Here is a 19,751-nt window from a genome sequence, read left to right on the forward strand (position 1 = left end):
TTTACCAATCTACTTAATTTTAAAGCCCCTCAGAGACTATGTTCATGGGTGTTAGTATAAAACCCTAGGATTAGAAAATGTTTCTACGAATCTGCTCATCTACGATCCAGCTCTCAGATCTGGTGGTAATGTATGGCTATTAGTGACTTATTTCTGTCTAATTTCATGTATGACTGAATTTCCTTGACCTTTTTTCTCATATTATTTTATAGTGCTATATGATTTTAGTGTACGTTCTCATCCATGATATATAACAATGCATATTTCTTTAATATTTTATTTCATAACTTTGGTGAATCTTTTAAATTTGAAACAACTTGGTTAAAATTATTTACAGTATTTTATTCATTTCAAAAGGCCATGCCATTTACTTTGCTATCCAGTACTTCTCTACTTTCTCTTCAGTTGAGAAGTCACAAAACCCAGAGGCCAAGCTTTGGAATATGCTATTCTAGCAGCAACATCTGGCTCTTTGGCAGTCTCTCTTAGGCAGTAGTTTTTTCTGCTTTGGAGATGCTTCTGGGTTTGTCATATATGTCAACAGCAAAAGGGCTGCCAGGGCTTTCTTCACATATTATTTCCTTTTCTTTGGCCTGCTGTCCTATTTGGACAAAAATAAATGTTTTAACCTTTCCTGAATAAATCCGTGAATGTTTCCATAATTGATTTCCTGATGAACCCAAATCTGTTACCATGTTCTCACTTCTTCTGCACTTGTGCCCACCTTTCTGCTGGCAAAAAGCTCCCAAACTGACATTTCTCTGGGGTCTTCTTGTAACCGTGTCAGTCCCAGGATATTAGAGAGACAGGTTGTGTGAGGTAATATAGTTTATTAGACCTCATCCATCTATTTCTCTGGGGATTGCATACGTTTCATTTGTGTTTCTTGTTCATGTGTGTCCACATAAAGCATTTTCTGTAAAATTGACATTCCCATAGCAAACAACTGGAGTTCGCTTTTTTTTCCATAAACTTCTGAATGGTCACCTTCATATTGGATTATACGTGGCAAGTCAAGAAAAAGCTGTTGTATCAGTACCTGTAAATTCATTAGCACAGATGTATAAATATTTACTACAAATCTTTGAAGCAGGTACATTAATAAATGTCTGACCCGTGCATCCTTAATATCAGTGCGACTCTGATATAACTCTAGTATAAAAATGCATCGGTTATTTTCTGGTTGTAAGCTATAGGTTGGATATAGTCAGCATAATTAGCATAGATATTGGTTCAACCATTAGGATGCCTCTTTGGGAAAAATTTGTCCCCAAGAACCAAGATGGTATAATGTAACCAGAGAAAATAGCAATGACTTTATTTTAGATTTATTGGTGAAGAGTGTCCTCAGGTTCAGCCCCCTGTGTTGAGGCAGGACCAAATCAATCTAGACAATCCCTGACAGGTGTTTGTCCAATCTGTTCTTAAAAATCTCCAATAATGGGGCTTCTACAACCTCCCTTGGAAGCCTATTCTTTAGTTAGAAAGTTTTCCCTAATTTCTGAACAAAATCTCCCTTGTTGCAGGTGAAGCCTGTTTTTTCTTGTCCTACCTTCAGAAGACATGGAGAATAGTTGATCACAGTGCTCTTTAAAACAGCCCTTAACATATTTTAGCACTGTTAACAGGTTCCCCTTCAGTCTTATTTTCTCGAGACAAAACATGCCCAGTTTTTTTTAACTTTCCTCAAAGGTCAAGTTTTCTAACCCTTTTATCATTTTTGTGGCTCTCCTCTGCACTCTCTCCAGTTTGTCCACATCTTTCCTAAAGTGTGGTGCTCAGAATTGGACTCAGTACTCCAGCTGAGGCCTCACCAGTGCCTAGTAGAGCGGGACAGTTACCTCCCTTGTCTTACATACAACACTCCTGGCAATACATCCTCAAATGATATTTGCCTTTTTCACAACTGCATCACATTGTTGACTCATATTCAATTTATGATCCAGCATAACCCCCAGTTTCTTTTCAACAATACTACCACGTAGTCAGTTATTTCCCATTTTGTAGTTGTGCATTTGATTTTTTCCTTCCTAAGTGAAGCACTTTGTCTTCACTTATGAAGTGAAGGCTTGTGAAGCCTAGCAAAAACAAGGCTGCCCGAAAACAACATGGTGAAGAGCTGTGGAAGCTGAGCTGAAAAACTTGGGGCACAGCTGGTAAACCATTGAAAGACTTGCCAGAAACAGACAGGAGCGGAGGAGCTTCGTCACTGCCCTAAACACCAGAGGTGTAATGGGAACATGATGATGATGATGATGATGATGAAGAAGAAGTGAAGTACTTTGCACTTGTCTTCATTGAATTTCATCTTGTTGATTGCAGACCAATTCTCCAATTTGTCAAGATCCTTTTGAATTCTAATCCAGTCCTCCAAAGGGCTTGCAACCCCTCCCAGCTTAGTGTCATCTGGAAATTTTATAAGCATATTCTTCTCTCCATTATCCAAGTCATTAATAAAAATATTGAATAGTACCAGACCCAGGACTGATCCCTGACGGACCTCACTAGATATGCCCTCCCAGTTTGGCAGCAAATCATAAACCACCTTATAGTAATTTCGTCTAGACTGCATTTCCCTAGTTTGTGTGTGAGAATACCATGTGGGACTGTGTCAAAAGGCTTATTAAAATCAAGATATATTACATCTACTGCTTCCCCCCATCCTGGAGGCAGTAACCATGTCAAGGAAGGTTTCAGAGTAGCAGCCGTGTTAGTCTGTATCCTCAAAAAGAACAGTACTCCTGTTCTTCATGTCAAGGAAGGAAATTAGGTTGGTTTGGCATGATTTGTTTTTGACAAATCCATGCTGGGTATTTGTCATCCGATGAAGTTGGATGTAGCCCACAAAAGCTTATGCTCAAATAAATTTGTTAGTCTCTAAGATGCCACAAGTACTCCTGTTCTTCTTACAACCCTATTATCCTCTAGGTGCTTACAAATTGATTGTTTAATAGTTTGTTCCAGTGTCTTTCCAGATAGCAAAGTTAGGCTGACTGATATATAATTCCCCAGGTCCTGTTTGTTCCCCTTTTTAAAGATAGGTACTTTGTTTGCCCTTTTCCAGTCCTCTGGGACCTAACCCGTTCTTCAGGAGTTCTCAAAGATAATTGCTAATGGTTCTGAGATTGCTTCAGCTAGTTCCTTAAGTACCCTAGGGTGAATTTCATCAGGCCGTGCCGATTTGAATACTTCTAATTTATCTAAATATTTTTTAGCCTGTTCTTTCCCTATTTTGGCTTGTGTTCCTTCCCCCTTGTTGTTAGTATTAATTGTGTTGAGTATCTGGTCACCATTAACTTTTTTAGTGAGACTGAAGCAAAATAGGCATAAAGCACTTCAGCATTTGTCACGGTGAAACGTGTTTTCTTCATATTTCTGTGTTTTCCTCATATCTTGTCTTTTACAAAATTAAAAAGGAATACGTTCACCATCACTAACTTGGACAATTTTATATTTAATTTGGTAACTACTGTAGTCTGCAAAAAGAAAAGGAGTACTTGTGGCACCTTAGAGACTAACCAATTTATCTGAGCATAAGCTTTCGTGAGCTACAGCTCACTTCATCGGATGCATACTGTGGAAAGTTTAGAAGATCTTATTATATACACACAAAGCATGAAAAAATACCTCCTCCCACCCCACTCTCCTGCTGGTAATAGCTTATGTAAAGTGATCACTCTCCTTACAATGTGTATGATAATCAAGTTGGGCCATTTCCAGCACAAATCCAGGTTTTCTCACCCCCCCACACACACACAAACTCACTCTCCTGCTGGTAATAGCTTATCCAAAGTGACCACTCTCCTTACATTGTGTATGATAATCAAGGTGGGCCATTTCCAACACAAATCCAGGTTTTCTCATATACACCCCCCCACACACACAAACTCACTCTCCTGCTGGTAATAGCTTATCCAAAGTGACCACTCTCCTTACATTGTGTATGATAATCAAGGTGGGCCATTTCCAGCACAAATCCAGGGTTTAACAAGAACGTCTGGGGGGGGTGTAGGAAAAAACAAGGGGAAATAGGCTACCTTGCATAATGACTAAGCCACTCCCAGCCTCTATTCAAGCCTAAGTTAATTGTATCCAATTTGCAAATGAATTCCAATTCAGCAGTTTCTCGCTGGAGTCTGGATTTGAAGTTTTTTTGTTGTAAAATAGCAACCTTGGCCCACCTTGATTATCATACACAATTTAAGGAGAGTGGTCACTTTGGATAAGCTATTACCAGCAGGAGAGTGAGTTTGTTTGGGGGAGGGTGTGAGAAAACCTGGATTTGTGTTGGAAATGGCCCAACTTGATTATCATACACATTGTAAGGAGAGTGATCACTTTACATAAGCTATTACCAGCAGGAGAGTGGGGTGGAAGGAGGTATTTTTTCATGCTTTGTGTGTATATAATAAGATCTTCTAAACTTTCCACAGTATGCATCCGATGAAGTGAGCTGTAGCTCACGAAAGCTTATGTTCAAATAAATTGGTTAGTCTCTAAGGTGCCACAAGTACTCCTTTTCTTTTTGCAAATACAGACTAACACGGCTGTTACTCTGAATACTGTAGTCCGCTGTCCTTACTGTTTTAAGTTGTTACATTGTGCCATCTCTGTAACACAGCTTTCCCTTCAGCAGTACTATTGGATTAGACTGAAGTGTGGATATGAAACGTATTGAAAGAGGTTAAGGTATTCAGTGTGGGTCTTGTCTTGTACCTATTCCTGGTCTTGCTTTTATCTTCATTCCTCCCTTCTAATAGCCCAGTAGGCAGATACTTTTCTCATGCTGTTGTATGGGGGGGAAGGGACGGTCTGAGGGAATTTTACTGTGGTTCCATGTGTTTATCCTCCTTCCCACTGTTGAATTTGTTATATATTTCTTATATATGTTGCCTATACAAACAGCAGATTGCATTGCTGCTGTGCTTTTGATCTAGAGAGAGAGAGAGAAAAAAATCCCACACTAATGATGTTGGTTTTCTTTTCATGCTATTCAGCTTTAGGGAATATGGGCATTACATTCCCCTCCTCCTCCTCCCATACACCACTAGCAATTTGAAGATATTTTCTCTGGATCTTTTTTCTTGTTTAATCCCTGTTGCCCTCCATGGCACTTGCTCCCACAGGGTATTTTTGAACTTTGATTTTCTCTGTGGTATGCCTCGTCTGTTGTAACTAATACTATCTCTGCCATCAGATTTGCTTGATAATTCTTTCATCTCTGTTCTGTTTCTCCTCCTGGCTACTATTGCTATATTTGGACAGCTATAAAAGCTTTTTTGTGAGGAGACACTATCTCTGCACCACTTTATATGGAGTGTGATTTTGGTTTCTCAGTCACTGCCATGAGTTTGCTTTTGCTTTTTTATTTTTAATATAATGATGTTAAATTAACTTTTGCTGATTCTCTTTGTCCCTGTGGTCCTATAATACTATGTAATATGAAATGAATATCATTAACTTATGGCTGCCAAGCCCAATTTGAGAGAGACTCAGCTTTTTACAAATTCCATAGATCCATGTATTATCTGAGTTGGAAATGAAGATTACAGGGCTGCTTGCTTCTTTCTCACTTTGTTTCCATCCTCTGAATCAAAGCTGCTTCATGTTGAGCTGCACCCAGTGCCCGATGTTTCCTCCAGATTGGATGGGATTCTGTGCACTCCGCTCAGCTTTCTACGTTGATGTTGAACAACTTCATATCATTTTTACACATACTTTGGTACTGCCATAAAGGGTGACCTCGCTTTCTGGAGCTGTCACGAATCTCTCTGTATAAATATTTTTGGGGATACGGTCTCCTCCCGTTCTTCTGACATAACCAAGCTATCGCAAATCTCCCCTTCTTAATAGTGATTTCTAAATGTGTCAGTCCTGTGCACTCCAGCACCTCTGTGTTTGGTATTTTGTCTTTGCACTTTATTTTCAGGACCTTGTGCAGGCATCTCATATGGAAGCTGTTCAGTCTGCTGAAGTGCCTAGCATATGTAGTCCACATTTCTGAAACATAAAGTAGGGATGACAGCACACAAGTCTTGCAGATTCACATTTTCACCTTAGTCAACAGTTTGCTGTTATTCCATGCACACTTCTCTAATGGCCAGAAATTCTGATTCTGTTAGACAGTTCAATCTGAAGGTCAAGCTTCCTGCTGATCATAGAACCCAAAAAGCAAAAGCTGTCAATGACACCAAAAGATTTACCCTCCAGAGTAATGGGAAGCATTGGTTCTTCCACCCTTTGGTACATGATCACAGTCTTCTTGAAGCTAATTGTCTACCAAAACCTGTTAAATGATGCAGAAAAACTGCCCAAGAGATTTTGCTGAGAAGATTTACTGTGGGCAACTGTAGAGAGGTTAGCTGGGGCTAGTCTCTCTCTGGAGTGGCAGGGACCCCCCACTGTCTCACTAAGTTCAGGAGGAGGCCTGTCAGTGAATTAGTCTGGCCGCAGGGTCTTCCTCTGTGAGGAAAGAAATAAACACAGTTAGTCGTAAGCCCAGGCCCTAGGTCAGGGCGGGGCAATGGTGAGTCAGGTGCTGAGGCCCTCAGGGGCTGAGCAATAACAATATATAAACAGTGAGCCCAGGCCCTACGTCTGAAGGCCTGTGAGAGGGGGAGATTGCCACCTGCAAGTTGGGTGGCAGGGGGGACGCAGGCACTCCCACTCCACTGCGTCCCAGTCCGGGGCCCTAGCAGCAACAGAAGACCCACTGCTGTGTCATGGGGGATGTTGGCCGCAACACACTGACATGGGTTCTGGCAGTGTCGCAGACCCAGGCTACTTCCAGACTCCCCCTCTTGAGGTACCTGGATCAGAGTGGTGTCCTCAGGGGGGTCCTGCACCATGGGTTCCTCAGGATAGGTGGCACAGGGCAGGCTCGGCAACTTTCCGGGTAGCTGGCCTGGGACAGGCTCGGCAACTCCTCCAGGTAGATGGCCTGGGACAGGCTCGGCCAGCCCTTGGGTCCACCGCAGGTCGCTGGGGTTTCCCAACCAGGAGGTAGGCTGGAGACGTCTGACCTCCACAGTGGCTGGTCTCCCACTGAGCTCTGGGGTTGGGTCTTTATACTTCCTGTGCCACACCTGACCGTCTGGTGGGCGGGCTCAGGGCTTCCTGGCTCCTCCCACTCTGGTGTCCGGAGGGGCTCGTCTCTCCCTGGGGCAGCAGAGACCCACACTACCTCACTACAGCAACCATGGCTGCATCAGGCACAAATAGGAAATCTCTCAAAACCCAGCTCTTTCACCTTGGTTTTCACTCTAAACCTTGTGATGTAAACCATCTAGCAGGGAATTAGTCCGGTTCGAAGATAATGCCATCATTACTGTCTTTAAATGCATGAAGAATCAGGAAAGAAAAGTAGATGTTAAAGAGCACAAGAGCCTATGATACACCCCTGTTTAACACCAGTATAAATGCTGGAGGCAAAGTGGGTTTTGGGGTGGAGGCTGATAGCTTATGACCCCCTATGCAATAACCTTACAACCCCCTGAGGGGTCCCGACCCCCAGTTTGAGAGCCCCTGCTGCATACAATACATATAATTTGAAGTACAAAAGGTTTTCAGGACCTAAAATACATTTTAAAACAGAGGTTCTCAAACTTTAGCAACCTGAGGACTCCCAGTTTGATTTAAAATTTTTGTGGACCCCCAAGCCCCACTGCTCAACCCTTGCCCCGCCCCTTCCCGAGGCCATGCCCCTAGTCCACCCCCTTCCCTGATGCCACGCCCCACTCACTCCATCCCCCCTCCTTCCATCTCCCCCACCCTCACTCACTTTCACCAGGCTGGGGCAGGGGGTTGGGTTGCAGGAGGGGGTGCGGGCTCTGGGAGGGAGTTTGGGTGCAGGAGGGGGTGAAAGGTATGGGTTCTGGGAGGGAATTTGGGTGTGGGAGGGGGTGTGGGGTGAGGGCTCTGGGCTGGGAGTTTGGGTGTTGGAGGGATTTTGGGTGCTTGAGGGGGCTCACGGCTGGGGCAGGAGGATGGGGTGCAGCTGTGGGAGGGAGTTTGGGTGCAGGAGGGGGTGCGGGCTCTGAGAGGGAGTTTGGGTGCAGACTCTGGGCTGGGGTTTGGGGTGCGGGAGAGGGTGAGGGGGGTGGCGCTACCTTGGGCGGCTCCCAAAAGTGACCGGCACATCCCTCTGGCAGCAGCTCCTAGGCAGTGGGCCAGGGGTCTCCGTGCACTGCTCTCGACCAATGGCTGCAGTTCGCAGCCAATGGGAGCTGCAGAGTTGGCGCTTGGGCCTGGGGCAGCGCATGGAGACCCTCCGGCCCTGCCCCCGGCCTCAGGAACATGCTGACCACTTCTGGGACTGGCGCAGACCCAGGGTCCCCACTCCTCCCCCTCTCTCCCAGCATCTCCTTCCCGCTGGGGCACAGCTGTTGTGAAGGAGGCACTGGGAGGGAGGGGGAGGATGGAGATGAGGTAGGGGGGGGAAGGAGTTAATCAGTGGGGCTCGCAGCCCCTCTGGAGTACACTGGGGGACCCCCAAGGATCTACTTACCTCAGTTTGAGAAATGCTGTTTTTAAATATTATTTAAATTAACTTTCCTGGAACCTGCACCTCTGCTTAGGATGGAAACAGGGTCTTTGGAGATTTCTTTTGGCTCTCTTTCCATTTTTCCCTACCTTGCACCTCCTATTTGCCTGTCTGTCTGTCTCATGTTCATCATGTTCATCATGTCCTCTGAGCTCATAGCTCCTATCTTCTCTTGATTTGATCTCAGTTTCCTTTTGCTCTCACACCTCAGACTTCACCTGGTTTCTGTGTTTGGCTTTCAGTCTTTCCTTTGTTAATCTCTACTAACATCACTTCTGCTATTCTGTTTCCTCCCATCTCCACAATGACCTATGGATCTTCATATCTGAGCCAATAGTGAAGAAAAATATTAAGAAGTCTGACTCACTTGTTCTGGGATCCAAGACAGAAGTCTTCCATTGACTTCAATGGGTGCTGGATCAAACCCTACAAAGGTCCTAAAATATCTGGTCACTGGTCATTGGCTCTCTTCTCTTCTCTTGGTTGACTTGACAACCAAATGTTGCTCTCCTTTGGGTGAGGGACAGAGTGAAACTACAGTGTGTTCTAAGTCTCTTGTAAATGACAGATGGCTTGAAATGTACTGGTACATAGCAATCAAAATGTTCCTTTAACACATTCCAGTTGTACGGTCAAGTTAATGAAAAATACCTTATTGAAACTGCCATAAAACTGATCTAAGTACATGTTACACCACTCAAACTAGACATGATTTATTCATATTGGTATTAAGAAAGGTATTGATTTTTAGCCAAGAGAGACCCTCCTCCCCATGTGTGTGTGTTGTTGTTGTTGTTCTTGTTGTCTGTATGATAGTGGAGAGAGAACCAGAGGGATGGAGAACATGTAGCATGGTGAGAGGGGAAAGTAAATACCCATTCCTGTTATTTCAGTGTTGCATGTGGTTTCTAAAAGAAAACAATGATTAATGGCACTAGATGTGTTTCTTTGAATGTCAACTTATTGAAATAAAAGAGAACATGAATATGTTGGTTTTCGACTAACTGCATTCAGCAAATTCTTACCAGAGCTGAACAACAGGAAAAAGTATCTTGCAAGCCAGTTTTGATCAAGACATATAACCTTTTACGATGATGACTCAACTTAACCATGAAATATCTGGGAGTTATCAATGGGGTTTAGGCACTTACCTACCTTTAAAAATCTATCCCTTAGTCATCTACTTCAACATTTTTAGATCATTGATTTCTTTATTTCTATTTTTAAAATTATTGTAATCTCTCAAAGAAAAATGGTGCAATTATTCTTTTCACTTTCACAATTATTTTTCACAGAAACTGCTGGTGAATGTACACTTGTTAGTAATTAAAGTTTACTGATGATGAAGTTGTTATGTTTTTGGTCACGTAAATCAAGTGACCGGATGGTGTTCATGTTTCATATTAGATGGTTGCTTAGTTATATTTTAGCTTCAATTCATATGAATCCATTTAGGGAATAATATGGCAAGGTAAACACATGATAAAGTTTGTCCATCTGTCTATGACTTACTCCATCTGTCAAAATTGCTGAAATTACTGAATAAAAAATAAGGCCCTAAAAGTAACATTATAATAACTATGAGTGGAGAAATTACTTAAAGTTCATACACTGGAACAAAAGACAGTGGTAATGTGTTTAACATTGTGGCCAGGTAGTATTTTTATTTTCATATGCAGGTTGCAGCATATGAATGGTAACCGTATGCAAACGCTGTAATTAAAATCATTCTGTCCAACAAAATCAAATGGAAATAAGATTTTCAACTTCTACGATTGTCATTAGTCAGTAGTGTCCCAAAGTAGATCAACTGTGTTTCAGTAATTAACATACAGTTTAAGCATTACACAAATCACTAGGAAAGTAATTTTGGAGCTGAGCTGTTTTAATCTAATGAATCTTTAGTGTAAAATAATCTTATTCAGTCATCCACAGAAATGCAGATGGTCTTAGTATAACTATATGGTCTGGGTTTATTTGATAGCTGAGTTGAGCAAGAATATAATTAAAATCATTAAACAAAGTGATTTTCTTTGAATTTGTAAATAGACACAACTGTATAAATATGTAGTGATGCTGGTAATGCAGAAGCAGCAATGGGCAGAAGTATGGATTCTATCCAGGGCAGAGCCAGACATACACCATGTATGCAGTAGTGTACACTTGGCTCTTCAGTGGACAATGGACAACATCCTTGAAGACCAACACCACTGTGCTCCACTCGGACAGCATGGGACAATGTAAAGTGGCTTTTATAGCGCTGCTCTATTGAACTCCAGCAACTTGCAGCAACCCATTAGCTGTTTCTCTCCCCCACTTCTCTTTGTGGAGACACTTAGCAGCTACTTCATTGTTTCCCTTCCCACTGAAGCTGGGTTGCAGAAATATGAAGCAGCCAACCCTAGCTGGGTAGAGGGGTGGAAAGAGATGCTGAATAGAGACTTCAAGGAAGATGAACACTGAGGAGGAAGAGACACTGGGAGTGAGACTTCAAGAGAGGACAAAAAGTAGCAGAATCAGCCTGCAGAATGATATTTCTCAACTCCACCCAAACATAATAGATATCTGTCCACCATAAGCATACCATTCTGTTAGGGGTTGGAGATTAGGGAGATGATTCTTGGGAGCCATCCCAAACTTCATTGATTAATTTTATATACAGGGTGGAGCCTTGTTGTTTGTTCTGTGCATACTTTCAACATTACAGTTGTCCAGACAAACGGGCCGTTGGAGGGCTGCTGTGCATCTGCAGATTTTGTGTGCTCTCTGGTGAATTTTAGCAATGTGATCTGGCTGACTGAGTAGAGGGTTGGGAGGCAGGGACTTCAGAGATCTGAAGTTCCACATGTCCTTCAGGTGTCAATGCCAAACACAGTTGATCGTTCATGTTTACGTTTCTTCCCTTATCATTTGTATATACAAGACTAAAGTCTTAACATTCCATCTCTCCTGATGGAGATTCCTTGCTCTGAAGGTTGAATTCTATTGAATAGCGCCAATTTCCTCTAAAAAGACCCAGTACATAAATAACCACAATTTATACACCCAGTTACTCTAAAACACAACTAATGCACAGTTTAACAGGGCACATACCTTCTATTTCCTTTGTTTACTAGCATCCCTGAATCTCATGTTATTTACACTTAAAATGCCTGTAATATTTTGTCTTTTAATTGCTGACAGATTTGTTTAAAAAATGCTTCAGGCAGTTTCTACATTATATGATAAATAATGGATGAATACTGTTGTTTCTCTCCCTGCAGCGCCTATCAAATGGCTCTATAGACTCAAACGATGAAGCCAGTCAAGTTGTGGAACTACAGGAACTGCTCGAAAAGCAAAATTATGAAATGGCACAAATGAAGGAACGTTTGGCTGCACTATCTTCCCGAGTGGGGGAGGTAGAGCAGGAAGCAGAGACTGCCAGGAAGGATCTAATTAAAACAGAAGAAATGAACAGTAAATATCAAAGGGACATTAGAGAGGTAAGATGGTTCACCACACGTTCACCTCAAACTTTTCAACAAGCTGTGCATAGGGTATTTGACGTGAGCCAAGCTGGGTAACTCAACATGGCAATCAAGATTAGCACTGACAGAAATCTTGGAAGTATGTTACACAAAGTTTAATCTTTAAAAAACAAAAAGCACCCAAAATTATTACAAATCTTTTTACAAAATATCATTCACAAAAACAGAAGTGTGTGTCTCCTCTCAATAAATCTATGTTTCCTCCTCTACAAATTCCCATACATGTCGGACATCACCGCCACTGAAATATTCGCCCCTGCTCCTTATCTCCTCTCCTCATATATTTGTGACCCTCTCTTTTATAGCCTTCCAGATGATATCATGTCTCCAGGCTCAGATTTGCACTGAATCTGCTGCGTATCTTCTTAAAAATATACAAAAAGGAAAAATCACTTTACTTCCCACCCTCAAGCACAAACAACTGTTTGTCCATTCAATTCAGAATCTGTCAAAATTGCTTTCTCTGTTTTCAAAATCCTTCATGGAATTTTCTTCCTATCTCATAGTCCTTTTCTCTCTCTTTCCCCACATGTTCTTGCCACTCTTCATACAAGAGACTGCTCCTTTGCATCTCCAGCTCCATGACACAGCCTTTCTGTGTTTCTCAATCTCTATTAAAATCTCAAATTAAAACATGTTTTATACAGTTTAAGAAATTATATTGTCTCATTATGCCACTCTGATATCTCCCTATGTCCTTGTCCCCAACTGCTTCCTTTCCTCATCTGTGCTCTCTGACATTCCCTTTCTCAACTTCTTTCTCCCCTCTCCAGTGAAACATTCATGGTCTTCTGGACATCTTGAGTCCCATCTGCCAGCTTCCTTTCTAGCTGTAACAATGTGCCAATGTTCAAACACACATGCTTCAACCTACAGCCTGTCCTTTTTACTCCAAAACCCAAACATTAATTTACAGAAATAGAATCAAATTGGACTAAACTATCAAAAGCCAACTTTGCTAATATATATTTTTTCCAAACAGATATAAAGGTAACTGCTTGTGTGATCTAATTGGACAGCAGAAGAAACACTTTCCAATGCAGTGACTGAAGTATGCAGTGATAAATAGAGTAGACTGGTTTGTTACACTTAGGATAAGGGTTCTTTCCTCTCTTCCACCTATGTGGAAAGTAGAAATATCAAAAGATGTTTTAACTAAATTCATTATTTATGTAAGAAAAAAATATAACTTTATTTTCTTCTAACAATCAAGAAAAGGATATTCTAGTTGTTTGGTTTAACCTTTGTTTTAGGTCCAGATTATGCCACCTTTACTTAGGTTGCATAGTACCTTACACTTTAAGTAATCCCACTTATTTCAGTGAGACAACTTAGAAAGTAAAGTATACACAACATGAAGAGTAGCAGAATATATTTATTAATAAGTAATCTCAATGTGCCAAGATAATGCATCAACATTTAAATGCTTCTAAAAACTAGACAAGATTTTGAAGCTAAAACAATTCTCTGCAGGCAGTGAAATTCATTGACATATATTTCTGAGTCTAATAGAAACCTTAAAATGAAATCCTGACCAAACAGAAATCAATGGCAAACCCCCATTGACTTTAACGGGGTCAAGATTTCACCCTTAGTCTTCCAATAATTATGCGTATTGCATATTAATTATATATTGCATAATCTTCCAGTTATATATATATATTGCATTGAGAGGAGACTATACCACAACTTATCAGTGTATTTAGGACTTATTTTTTATTCCTGATTCATACATGTTAATTCTGTACAGTTAGTCATTTTCTGGGTAGTTCATCGTATTTGTGGCTCGCCATTTCACTTTGAAATAGGGAGAGATGAACTCCAAGGTAACATGTTAAAATGTTTCTGTCGTTTCACAGTAGCACAGAATCTGTTGTATGTCACCATTGTACTCCTCTGATTGAGTAACATATTGGGCCAAATCCTAAAGTGTTTACTCATTTTGACTCCGTCCTTAGTCAGGCCAAAACTCTCATTAACCTCAGAGGGAATTTTGCCTGAGTAAGGCCTGAATAAAACATTGCTAAGAGCTTCAGAATTTGACCATTTAGATCCCCGATACTCTGTTTACTGATGCAATTATCATATATCGGGGGTAGCCATGTTAGTCTGTATCCATAAAAACAACAAGGAGTCCGGTGGCACCTTAAAGACTTAACAGATTTATTTGGGCATAAGCTTTTGTGGTTAAAAAACCACTTCTTCAGATGCATCCCTGGGGTCAGCCACATTGGCCACTGCAGAAGTCACGAAGGTCGTGGAAAGTCACGGAATCCATGACTTCCGTGACCTTTGTGTCAGACATGGAGCCCTAATTATTATGCATACACACAAAAAATCGGGGGGAAGCAAATGGAGGTTGTATATGCAACCTGAATTCTGTCATTTCCTAGCTTTTGAGTGTCTGACTTTGCAACCTTGATAATGCTTTAATTTGGGGATTTTGTGTAAATAATTCTTGTAAACATTTATCCATTGCGATGACAATGTGAGTAACAATGTATTGTAAGAAACTATTCTCACCAGAGTCTCTAATGGACCGCTTCCTAGTCAAAGCTTAGAACCAGTACTCCATCCTCATCCTCCTTGACACATCAGCCACTTTGACACAGTCAATCATGCTCTCCTTCTTGTCCTCATGTGGCTTCCATGATTCTGTCCTCTTCAGGTTCTCTTCGTACCTCTCTAATTGCTTCTTAAATATGTCCTCCAGAGGATCCTTCTCATGTCCCCTGTTCAACTTTCTGTGGGGTTCCATAGGGCTCCACCTTTGGACATCTAGCTCTCAGCTCAAACTCAATATGGCTAAAACAGAATTCTTAATTTTTTCACCCCAGCTCCCATAATGCCCCACGCTTAGGAGGAGCTCCCCGTAAACATCCACAAAGCTATCTCATTATCCTCCTTGAAATCGTTCCTTAACACTTTTCTTTGCCATGATGCCTACAAAATATTTGTCAACCATCAGGCTGCTGATGTTCTGTGACCACAGCTTATCATTCTGACAAGTGTTGTTTCATTGTTTCCTTGTACTCCCCATCTATCTGTCTGTATCCATCTGTTGTCTTCTGTCTCAAGGCTGTCCCTTTGTTCTTTGGGTTCTTGGTCTGTGATTAGGGCTCCTAGGCACGACTGTAGTATAAGTAATAATAATAATAATTAATAATAAATAATAATAAGATACAGGTAACGCAGTCACAATCCGAAGAAAAAATTAAAAAGTGCTACATCTGGAAGTTTCTTATTGGAAAATCTTGCATCTCATGCTGGTGAATTCACTATTGGCATAACCAAGAGAGATAAGAGCCATGTGGTTTGAGAGACATTTTCCCATTCACTGTAAATTACAGGATTTTTTATACTTCAAGTCAGTATGTAAGAAAACTACTGGAACATATATATATATATATTTCATTTTAGTGTATCCAAGGTATACACAGGCCTTCTACCTGTGATATAATTGAACCTTTCTATTGTTTCCTTCCTTTTCTGATTGCTGTTTACTGTGAGTATTTATAGAAACTGTTTTAGCATTCATAGTTGATAGAGAGAAGCTGTTTCTTTTTGACTTTTGAACATCTAGCATAAATGTAGACGTTGTACCTGCAGCTTGAAAATCAGTTCTGTTATGTGAATCAGTGAAGCCAATGAATAAAAGGCAAAACCAAATATCAAGGGATTCCACTCTTTAGTGGTCAACATATTTTGCTTCAAAGGGAATAACTGTTTTGAAATACAAAATGTGGAACATTATTACTCTATCCCACTACTTCCTGCATCAGCATTGCCCTTCTCACCCTGTATTATCCGTTTGCTCCTCTCTTTAGATGACAAGAAAGCAATCTCTTCACAGGCCCCTTTATGCTTTGCTTCGAAAATGCCATCAGTTGTCAGTGGGTAGTAAGAGAAAGGAAGCAGCTGTCGGAGGTGCCTTAAAGAAGTGCTCAGTGTGAGGGTTGGCATGAGCGGGCAACATCCCAGTGAACCTGCAGGGAAAATTATTTCAGCAGCAGCTTTTTCCTTCTTGCAAGGCTTCTCTTCCAGTATTGCCAACCCTGAGCATTTAAAACTCTTGAGTCAGCCTCCCCAAAATCATCAGACTGACTTAGAAATCATGGTATTTTAAAAAAATTTTGTACAGCTTCGTTCTTTTTATTTGTCGTCTTGTTTTTCCCTGCTTTTATGCTTCATATTTTCATGTTTTTCTCAGCAAACATAAGGACTAGAAACTTATTTTTTAAAAAAACCTTCAGATTCTCAAGTATTTACACAACTGCAGTAGCTGGGACTTGAGGAAAAGAACAAATATCACAAAGATATCAATAAAATCAGAATTGTTGACATCTGAGTCTTCTGCCCTAACTGGGTTGCCCACAACAGGTCCCTTTGTCTCCCCAGGATATTCCTGGCAAACACAATAGCCCTGTTAGAGTTGGTCAAAATGTTTGAATCAGAAAAACAGTTCATGGTACAACAACTATATTTACAACTAAATTAAATTTTGGTGAAATATGATGTTTTGTCAAAGTCAAAACCTTGCATGAAATGAGCTAGAGCAATGGCTAGGGTGCTGGCCCACGATGTGGGCGACCCAGTTTCAAGGCTCCCTCATTCAAAGCAATCTGAGATTAAAACTCTCTTCTACCTAATTTACAGCAGAGTTTTCCATTCCCACTCAGGCAGAGAAGGGACTTCAACTTGTCACTCCCACATCCCATGCTGGTTCCCTAATGGCCACCCACATACACACCCAAATGCAGAACAAAAACAAATTTCAAAACCACAAAATTTGCCACAAAATGGAATTGTCATCTTCTAGTCAGCTCTAGTCCTGACTCCTTTCTATGTCCCCTCCACACTTCCCCATCTTTGAGGAGGAGCATCAGAGGCTATTTTTTCTCCACCCAAATGGCTCTTTAAGGAAGTCACCTGCTACAGACTACTGCCTATTCAAACCTGAAAGGATCTTCGCAAGAGTACAGTCTACTCCCGACTTTCTGAATAGCATGGGGGGGGGCACGCTGATTTTGTTCCAATAATCAAGAGGGTGGGAGCCGTTCAATTGGTAGGATGGCCGTCCCTGCTGCCGGGGGGCTCATCCTCCTCCTCGCAGACCTGTCCAGGAGTCTCTGCTCTGCCCACTCACTCTCTCTCTTGTGACAGCGGGACTGCAGAGGGCTCCTAGGGCTGCTGCAGGGCCAGTGACACCTGATCTCAGCAGACGCAAGGTGCTGGTGGGACGCTGCAGGCCTGGTGGGGCAGAGCAGAGTCTTGGCCAGCAGTCTGTGCTCCGGGGACAAGGAAGGAATTCAGATAATGCAGAGGTCTGGATAATAGGGTTTTGGATAAACGGGAGTGTACTGTATTATTTATTTATTTGTTTATTCAGTTATTATTTCACTTACATTGCAGTTTCACCTAGATGCCTTAGCCAGGGTCAGCGCTCCATTGTGCTAGGCACTGTATAATACAGTAAGTTATAGTCCATGTCCCAAAGATTTTACAGTACATGCATCAGAAAGCAGCTGAAATAGCAAACATCCTGGTTTAGCTACCAGTCATTGGCTTTACTGAGTACAGGAGATGAGTCTACCTTAATCACTGTGGTTACAGAACAATAGCTACACAGATCCTGAGGTTTTCTTGTAACTGCATGTTAGGGTTTGTGGCATGTTTCTCATTCCTTGTACTCAATCACACCTCTCTTTTTTTTCAATAATCGCAGTTGTTTGGTATGTGTGGGCTGCAGCCTGTCTTTCAGAAGACCTTTTTAGGAGTGCCCCCCCCAAGGAAATTGTTGTAGTCCTGGCTCCAGGCCCCTTCTGCTGGACTCTGATTGTGGGAGGCTCACTGGGATGGTATATTCCCTACCTTCCCTTTCTCTGTATACATCAGAGAGGAGACAAGGAGACAAGCCTGTGGGTGGGAGATGTGTCTCGTGGTAGAAAGAGCTTGACTATAGAAGAAATGAGGTTCCATTTGGAGATTTGAATTCATTCAACTCAAACCTTCATGTAAATATGCAGGGATTAGCTCAATGCCAGCCTTTATGAACTTAATCTACAGGACTCCATTTCCAAACAATATCTCTACTGATTCTGAAGGGTTCATGCAGCCTTAGTATTTCTGACCTCCCACCCACACTCTTCTCCTGGCAAATTAAAGAATTAGGTTTGATTGATAACACTAAATACTCACAGTAGGAAAGGGTTTGGATTCACAGTGAGTCAAGTTAGCCAGTTCTGGATCCCGGTGCTCTGGATTTCCGTATTGGCCTTTATCACCTCCTCTTGTAATAGATTTACAATATATTAAAGCACATAAGCTTTCTTGATCAGCGGCATATAACTTTTATAGTACTGCTATAGATGTTAAGATTTGATGTATGAAGTGGATTCTTTTCCTTTGTCTTCATGTCAGCAGTTATTTAAAAAGTAAGCAAGCTGATGTTGGGTTCTTTGTTATATGTATCACACATACCAAAATACAGATAACTAGGAAAAAAAAGACAAGTTGAGAAATCTTCAGTTTTCCCTGAATGTTTTTCTGAACTATATATTTAACTATGTTATTGGGTGGCATTAAATTCTGCTATAGACATTTTTAGGTGGTTTATTTATATGAAGACATATTAATCCATAGGGGAAAAAATGCTCCCTACAGAAAATTGGAAAATCACTTCCTCTGCATATTTTTTGCAGCTCTGTCTACTGTTAACATGAACATTAAGCAGACATCTAAACTAAATGACATTTGAAATACATGTGTTTTTTTTCATTTTAGGCTATGGCACAGAAAGAAGATATGGAAGAAAGAATCACTACCCTTGAGAAGCGGTATCTCAGTGCACAGAGGGAATCCACCTCCATACATGACATGAATGATAAACTGGAAAATGAACTGGCAAATAAGGAGGCCATTTTGCGTCAGGTTCAGTATCTGCGGAGCAGCTCTCTTCATGCAGATTTAAAGTTAACATGAAAGAAAAAAAAAATGAGTCCTGAAGTTGTGGTAGGAGGTTTCTATTAAAGTAGGCCAAGTTTCTCATTCTAAATCAACCATAACAGAGCATGGACAAAATTGCCTTTAAGAAAATCAGTCAGGTCAAAGTCTGTAAGGTTCACATTAGCTACCAGAATCATAAATATATTGTCCACTCAGCTCCAATTTGTCCACTCAGCTCTGTGAGGTATCTGTGCTGAGTTATGTATCCCTGTGGTGTCTGCACCAGTGCACATCAAATCACATGAGCTAAGCAAACAATGATCAGTTTGTTCCCCATGTTTACTTGGATATCATTGGTCACATAAATGTGAATAAAAATGATATATTTTAAAAGAAAGATTATTCCACCAAATACTGGTCATTTGCAGAAAATGGGTTTTAATAAATGAAAATATTTTAATAATGCATGAATTACACAGATAATTGTGTCATCCATGTATCTTCTTTTTAAAAAGGTTTACAAGGATGAGATAGTTTTCTTTTATGTCATATTTTCTTTCTGCGATTGTTGCAAAACCTCAAGTTCACAGTTGAAATAGGGGACTCCAAAGCCCATCATTTAGAACTTATTCAAATTTATGGATTCTAGAGCTAAAAAAAAGCTTTTAGAATCCTTAGGGTTTGTTTATCCTATAGGAAGGGAAGTTTTCTAGTAGTTCAGTCAGGAGACTGGA

General features: G+C 41.1%; 1 protein-coding gene across 6 annotated transcripts in view; it reads left to right on the plus strand.

Annotated features, from left to right (window-relative positions):
- Positions 1-19,751, plus strand: part of PPFIA2 (PPFI scaffold protein A2) — a 619,889-nt gene that overhangs the window by 477,805 nt on the left and 122,333 nt on the right. For all 6 annotated transcript variants that reach the window (XM_073327625.1, XM_073327626.1, XM_073327628.1 and 3 more), the window contains 2 exons: positions 11,806-12,027; positions 18,856-19,002. In XM_073327625.1, coding sequence (XP_073183726.1) covers positions 11,806-12,027; positions 18,856-19,002 — 369 coding nt within the window. The remainder of the gene's footprint in view (positions 1-11,805; positions 12,028-18,855; positions 19,003-19,751) is intronic.

Source organism: Lepidochelys kempii, chromosome 1, assembly GCF_965140285.1.
Source record: "Lepidochelys kempii isolate rLepKem1 chromosome 1, rLepKem1.hap1, whole genome shotgun sequence".
Classification (NCBI taxonomy): domain Eukaryota; kingdom Metazoa; phylum Chordata; order Testudines; family Cheloniidae; genus Lepidochelys; species Lepidochelys kempii.